Here is a 7928-nt window from a genome sequence, read left to right on the forward strand (position 1 = left end):
ACTAAAAACACATATTCTTTTTTTATTATAGTAAATATTTCTTTCTTATTTGAAAATGAAGATGAACCACACTGGATGGTTCTAAACGCGTCGACTTAATTTTTTTCTATGTGATTTTCGCCGAAGATTCTTCAATAAAATATTTTATTTTTATTTTGAGAATATCAACTCTACTTTAAATATAATATAAAATACAATCTCAATATAATTACAACCTTTACTTTATAAATATAAATATAATATAATTCCTTTTTATTTAATAATAAAATATTAATAATTAAACAATAAAATTAATTTTATTTTATATCGATATGAATTAGAACGCATGAATGAGGAGGTTTATGACACTGGATTGATTTTAATGGTTCAATAATTCAAAACTAACCTATATTTTTTGTAATTAATATATCTAATACATAAGGGGTAATTAATATATGTAATATATAAGGGGTTATGAGTTTAATGATTAAATTTAAATAATTAATAATTTTATAAAGGGTTATGAGTTTAATGATTAAATAGCATGATTAAATTAACAGTTAATTGCTATAATTATTTAAATAATAAATCAATAGAAATGAATATAAATACTTATGAAACATAAATTTATCTATTAATTATATTTACTAATTAAAAATTACACTTAAAAACTACTTTACTATATTTTTCAAAATATTTAATATTAAAATATAGAAATAGATAAAGTATACTTAATGTAAATGTAATTAGTTTTTACATTTTTTATTATTTAATAGGGAAGATATTAATAATTGAATAATAATGTAATAAACTTCATTTTATTTTAAATTAGTAAAAGTACGACGAAAATGTTTAAAGATAATTTTATGAAATTGTTAAGGGTTTATAGTGTAATAGTTTTTGGATTTTTTACTAAATATTAAATTTCTTCAAAATTTCTTCAATTTCTTGTAAGTAATGTGATGTAAAATGTCAAAGTATCAGATTTTAATTTTAAATATTTATAAAGTGATGATAAATATTTTGTTTTATTATTATAATTTATAAATGAAAATTTATATATATTTATTTAATAAAATAAATATTGAATTATTTAAAAAAATGAAATTAAAAAGTGTGGAAAATGCTATTTTTTTAAGAAATAAGTTGAGTAAGAGTTTTTTTTTTTTCAATATTTTGAGTGGACATGTCTAGTAATATCAAGGACATCAAATATTGAAATTGAAAATAGAAAAGAGTGTGAGGTTTTTAATTTATAGAAAAGGGGAAATGATAATTATCATGAAAATTGTGGTAATTATCTTCACACTCAGGAAGACATCTCAAATGAGGCTGTGAAATTTTTTGAAAATCAATACAAAAGATCTGGGGATGTTAGGATTGAGGATATTATCTGGGGTATTGACCTATACCCTCAAATGTTTGATGAAGTTCAAATGAGTGCCTCTACAAGCCGGTCTCTGAAGAGGAACTCTTGGGGGTTATGAAATCTTTCAAGAAAGAGAAAAGTCCGGGCTCGGATGGGTGGACAATTGAATTTCTTATCCATTTATTTGACCTCATTAAAAATGATTTACTGGGGATGGTTGAAGAATCAAGAATATCAGACAACATTCATCACCTTATTTCTTCTACCTATATAGCTCTCATACCGAAAAAATCGGAAGTATCCTCCTTCCAGGATTTCAGACCCATTTCACTCTGCAATATCTCCTTTAAAATTATTTCAAAAATCATTGCTGGAAGAATCAGAGATACTCTTTCAAGATTTTTGACTCAGGATCAACATGGTTTTCTTCAAGGAAGGAATATTCTGGATGTTGTAGCAAACACACAGGAAAGTTTGTTCACTATGCATACTAAAAAAAGTGATGCAGTCATTCTAAAGATTGATCTTAGGAAGGCATATGACTGTCTTGACTGGGGATTTATAAGATGTCTTCTTGCTAAAATTGGTCTAAATTCTCAGCTGATTAATTGGATTATGGCCTGCGTCAAAAAAGTAAACTATGGAATCATTATAAATGGGCTGCCTTCCACATATTTCTCGGCTGCTAGAGGACTACGTCAGGGCTACTCATTATCCCCCTTTTTGTTTATTTTGGCTATGGATTCATTAAGTCTCCACATTAACAAGGTAGTCTCGGAACATAGATGTCGTCCTTTAAAGATCAATAGGAATAACTATATCTCCCACAATTTATTTGTGGACGACATCTTAATTTTTGGTATGCTATGCAAACTTACCTGGGAATGTATTCATGATATTTTGGATAGGTTTCAGAAAGCTACAGGCCTGCATATAAATGAATCAAAATCCTCTTTTTATCATGGTGATGTTAATAGGGAAGTTTTAGAATATCTGAACTTGCTGTTTAGGATAGAGGTGAAGCCCATCAAGGAAGGTATGAAATACTTAGGTTTTCATTTAAAAGCAAAAGGATATTCAAAATCTGATTGGAAATGGATCCTAGATAGATATTTTAAAAGGATTTCTGGGTGGGAATATAAGTGCCTCTCAATGGCTGGCTGAGCAGTACTAAATCAATCACTTCTGGTTCAACTAGCTGTATACTGGGCTCATCTTTATTTTATTCCTGCGAGCGTTATTCATATGATGAACAAAATGAATGCAAATTTTATTTGGGGAGGTAATTCGGAGAAAAGAAAATATCACTTAACAAAATTAACTGATATTTCATTACCAAAGAAGTAAGGTGGTTGGGGTATTTTCGATCTGAGGACTTTTGGGAAGGCTTTATTATGCAAGTCCCTTTGGAGGGGAATTTTTGGAGAAGGATTATGGAGCAAAACTATCAAGAAAAAATATATGGCAAACAAAGATATCACTTATTGGTACAGGATTGGGAAGATTGGGTCCTCTTACGGATCTGGAATTTGGATGAGTTTCCGAGAGGTTGAATCTATTTTCCTTAAAAACTTAGTCTGGAGCATGCAATCAGGAAAAAAGATTCTTATTGGGCTCGATCCGATCATGGGCGGGGGGGATGATATCTATATATCTCAGTTGCTATTGAATTTTTTCCATAGAAAAGGGTATTTCACATGGAATCAGGTTATTGCGGATTGGCAGGGTCCTTTCCCAACCTGGAAAGATGCATTGTCCATGGGAATGACAGGAGATTTAGTACTTCAGTGGGAACAGATTAAAAACTGTTTGAGAAACAGTGGTTTTTGTCGCACAAAGGAAGATGATGTCCTTATTTGGAAGGGCACAAATGTATTGGAGTTTCTCAGAGTAAAGAATATCTACTCAATGCTTTTAAATATGAAATGTGCACAACCTCCTTCCATCTTTCCAGTTGTATTATGGAAAACATGATGTCCTTATAAAACTATTATTTTATCATGGTTGTTTTTTCATAATAAAAATCTGTCTTGGGATAACTTACAGAAGAGGAATTGGTTAGGACACGAGTATTGCTATGTCTGCAAATCCGTTGAAGAAAATAATTTCCACTTGTTTTTTCAATGTCCTATATCCCGGCAACTTTGGTATAACCTTGCTGCATTTTTTGGTTTCTCCTATGTAACACATCCTTCAATTAAAGATGCTTTTGTATGGTGGAGTTGTCAAAAAGAATCATGGAGGCCAATCATCCAACTAGTTCTCTGGTGTATATGGAAATGGAGGAATAACATTATATTTCAAGACAAAAAGGAGGGTTTCGTGGTTGTTTTTGAAAACATTATATCACTCTTTAACACTATCCCAGCCAAAATTTCTCAGTCTAGTAAGGCCATCCAATCAGAACAATTTACAGATGCTATGGTTTTCCCAAGAGCATATTTTGATGGGGCAGCTCAAAATGACTATTGTGGATGTGGAGTCCTTATAGTTATGGAAAAAGATCAGCAATTTCAAATCTTCTGGAACGGGGGAAAGGGTACCAATAATAAAGCAGAGGCAATGGCGCTGGCAAGACTTCTTACTATCAGCTTTTTTCTAAATATTCAATCCCTTCAGATTTTCGGAGACTCCAAAATAATTATCGATCATGTCACAGGGAAGAATCATATAAAAAAGCAGCATCTTTCTGGTTGGTTGAACAGAATCTCGTCTCTTTGGGGGAGGAAGGATGACTACACTATTCAGCATATCAACAGAGCTCACAATTCACAAGCGGACATATTATCAAAGAAAGGACTTTTATCTCAAATGGGTTTCTGGAATATGGATGTAAAAATTGCAGCGAAAGCCATTACCATTTAGGAATTCTCTCTCCCTGGTACATAACCTCTTTCTTTCGTTGCAGAATTCTCTCTCCCTGGTACATAACCTCTTTCTTTCGTTGCAGAATTCTCATGTATGTCTTTCCTATTTTCAGTATGCTAGCATATTACACAGTTACCCTTTTTGGTGGTAGATATGATCCTTTTTGTATCTCGGTCTACTTTCGGAATTAGCTATAAGCTATCTGTTATATCTTTCTAGTTGATTGCTTTCCCTTGAAGCACAAATCTTGCTGTCTTTTCGACCACTATTGGGGTCTTTTTTGGCCATCTGACATATCAGGACTTGCTTTTTTCCCCTATCTTTTCTGTTAAGGATTGGTTATAACTCTTTATCCGGCTTATCCAGATGTAATATGTTTTTGTTTTTAAATCTATTATATAATACAATCAAGCTTTTTTCGCACTAAAAAAAAAAGATTTGTGACTTTTTCATCATTCTAATTTTGAGCTTTTCAAAGATTCAATTTTTTTTTTAGAAAGTATTAAATATATAGAGGTTTAATATTTGAGTGTATAGGTTTTAGCAATTATTCATCATGATGTTGAATTATTGTTTGAGAATAAACTGTGTAAGAGTTTTCTTTTGTCCAACATTTCAAGTGGATACTCCACCCATCATCAGGGGCATCAAAAGCTAAAATTGATAATAAAAAAGGTTGTTGGGTTAATGATCACTGTTGTGAGAATCAGGAATATCATCGATATTTTTGAGGTCTGCAATCTGTGCTAGGGTTTGAGTTAGGGCTTGGCGCTGGTAACCATGGCGGGTCGTGGAGGAGGGAGTTCTGCTCCCTCCTATAGTCAAATAACCGTGAACAGAAACAAGGAAACTGATCTGCATCACTTCAAGAAACCAACAGAGGTGATAACTGAGGATACTAACACAGGAAATACCAAACCTCACGAACAGAGAGTGAATCATGAGGAAGATAGCAGGGAGAAGAGAAAAGAGGGCAGCAGTCAGAAAGCTGCACCTTTGAGGGTGACAGGCGTCTGTAAACCCAAGTCGACCATCACTCCTCGGGTCGTTTTAAGTGACCCAACACTACAAGTGCATAGAGATCACATGACGGAACACGCAATCATATGCAAATTTATGGGGATTTGGTCGATGGAGAAGGCCTTACATGCATGGATAAAGAACCACTAGAAACCTAAGGGGGAAATAAACCTTCACCTCAGATCCAAGGGTTTCTTTATGGTGGTGTTCACGAGCTTAGAAGATAAAGACAAAGTGTTTAAAGGAGGGCCCTATTTCTATGCTGCTGCAGGCCTTTACATGTGACCATGGGTGATGAACTTTGTCCCAAAACAAGAAACGTTCACCTCAGTACCGGTATGGATACGACTTTACTCCCTTCCTTTAGATTATTGGTTGTCGGAGTCTTTAAAGGCTATCGGCAATAAACTAGGGCATTTTATAAAGATATCAGATGTGACATTAAGAGGCAAATACACTTCCTTTACCCGGATCTATGTGGAAATGGACCTATCTGGGGCACTCCCAGACGAGATCATTTTAGAAGTCTATGATGAAGAATGGGTGCAGGCGGTGGATTATGAGCATGTCCCATTTAGGTGTCGTAAGTTCCATGAACACGGACACCTTTACAGAGACTGCCCATTCAACAAACTGGAAAGCAAAAAAAAAAACCACCACAAGTAAAGATCCCAAGGGTTTCACCAAGGTGGGGGGTAAGGGGAAAGGAGGAAAGCAAAACCTAAAGAAAATCAACGAGGATGGACAACTGAGCCACAATAGTTTCAAAATCTTAGAAGAAGATATATGAAACAACAGGGAAAACTAGAAATTGGAAACTAAAACCAATGAAAAGGATAGGGATACTAGCATGGAGGACATACCAGAGAACAACTAGCAACAGGATGATCCACCGAGCATTGTAGAGTTCAACAGGGACCAGAAGATGACCCCAAGTGAGGCAGGAACGGAGGATTATGAATTACAGGAGATTCTTGAGAAGGAAAACTTGGATCTGGAAAAGTTTTTGAAGCATGGTATTACCAAAGGAGTTGACTCCCTGCCAAAAGAGGAGTTTGACAGGGTTCAACAACTCTTCCTATGGCGATCACAGTCGAAGAGTTCTAGAGTAAAAAGAAACCATGACAGCTAGGAAAATAAAGCGATGAAGACAATGGAGGAAACATAGGGGCACTCTTCCAAGAATCCGGGTAGGAAAAGAGGAAGGAAAAGACAGAATGAGCCACTGACAGAATGTGGAAACTCATGATCAACTCAGGTAAGATGGAAGATCTCACCAGTTACTCTTTTACAAATGTTATATACCTAGAGGGGATAATATGGGGTACAAAAGGAGGTACCCAAGGGAATAATGTAATAATGGGATGGGCCATAGTAATAAATAAGGTGGTTAACCCATATCATGTAAGGGACCACAAGTAGTTAGTAATAATGTAATGGGTCCATGGTATTAGATAGATGGTATTGAGGAAACCATGGTAATGACCCATGGTATTGTATGTATGAGGCCTATATAGAGGCTAGCGACTCCCCATTGAGAGATGTCAAGGAATATTGTATGAACATACATATGGCTTGTGGAGTGTTCTCCTTCCTTAAGGAGTGAATGTATGGTGTTGCCCTACCTTAAGGGTTTGATATCAATAAAGTTAAGCATTTCTATATTTCAGATCTTATTATTTCTTGGGTTTATTTGTATTATCATATATTTCTGGGTTAGATCTATAACAAGTGGTATCAGAGCACTTTCTTGGGCAAAAGTGGAGAATATTTTTATTTTTATTTTTTGCAGGCACTTTTTGGGGTGGCGAGTTTACAGATCAGATCTGTATGTTTTGGAGAAAAATCTGCAAAATATAATTGTAGATCTGGATTCTTTGTGAAAAAATACTCGATTTCAAAAAAAAAATCGGCCGAATCGAAGTCCGGATGAAGGAGATATCATTGATTTAAAAATCAGTGGTGTTGCAGAAATTTTTTCGGGGCAGCGAGTTTGCGGCGCAGATCTGTATGTTTTGGGGAAAAATCTGCAAAATCTAATTGCAGATTTGGATTCTTTGTGAAAAAATACTCGATTAAAAAAAAAAACAGTCGAATCGGAGTCCGGATGAGGGAGATATCGTTGATTTAAAATCAACTCTTTTTTCAGAATTTTTTGGTGACGGCGGTAGAGTTGCAGTGCGAATCTGAAATTCAGTGCCTAGATCAGGATTTCTATCACATGGGAAGATGCAGAATGGTCATTCCATTTCTGAAAACAGGTCATAATAAAGATTCTGAGCAATATTGACTAAACTGTGGCCACTTTAAATTTTGGCCAAGTAAGTGAATTTTTTTTCAAAACCCTCTTCATGGCTTTTAGCAAGCAATATTTTACAGGGAAAGATAATGGTTTTACTATTGAAGAATTCATAAAAGATTTTAAGAAAAACCATCCGAAGTATTGGAGAAATTTCCTATGGCTTTATTCGAAAGAAGAGGCTGAGATATGGTGGAACTCAATTGACATCAAGCAGTTGACCAAACTTTCAGATACAGAATTTGAAAGAGTCCTTTTAGACAAATGGTCTCGAGCTAGAAAAAAGGAGAATGAGACACGTAAGGGGTTATTTCCTACTAGTATATCCTTATTGTAGGTTCATGGATTGATTCAGAAGGAGAAAATCATTGTGTCTATAAATCCTAGTTGCAA

At 34.5% G+C, this 7928-nt stretch overlaps 1 protein-coding gene across 1 annotated transcript; it reads left to right on the plus strand.

Moving 5' to 3' along the window:
• Positions 1-3769: 3769 nt before the first annotated feature.
• LOC149249768 (uncharacterized) lies at positions 3770-4213 on the plus strand. Its single transcript, XM_089453468.1, has one exon. The coding sequence runs from the start codon at positions 3770-3772 to the stop codon at positions 4211-4213; it is 444 nt and encodes a 147-aa protein (XP_089309594.1).
• The last annotated feature ends 3715 nt before the right edge of the window (positions 4214-7928 follow it).

Source organism: Pinus tabuliformis, chromosome 7 (assembly GCF_031772625.1).
Source record: "Pinus tabuliformis cultivar Carrire ecotype Pingquan chromosome 7, CPIR1, whole genome shotgun sequence".
Taxonomy (NCBI): Eukaryota; Viridiplantae; Streptophyta; class Pinopsida; order Pinales; family Pinaceae; genus Pinus; species Pinus tabuliformis.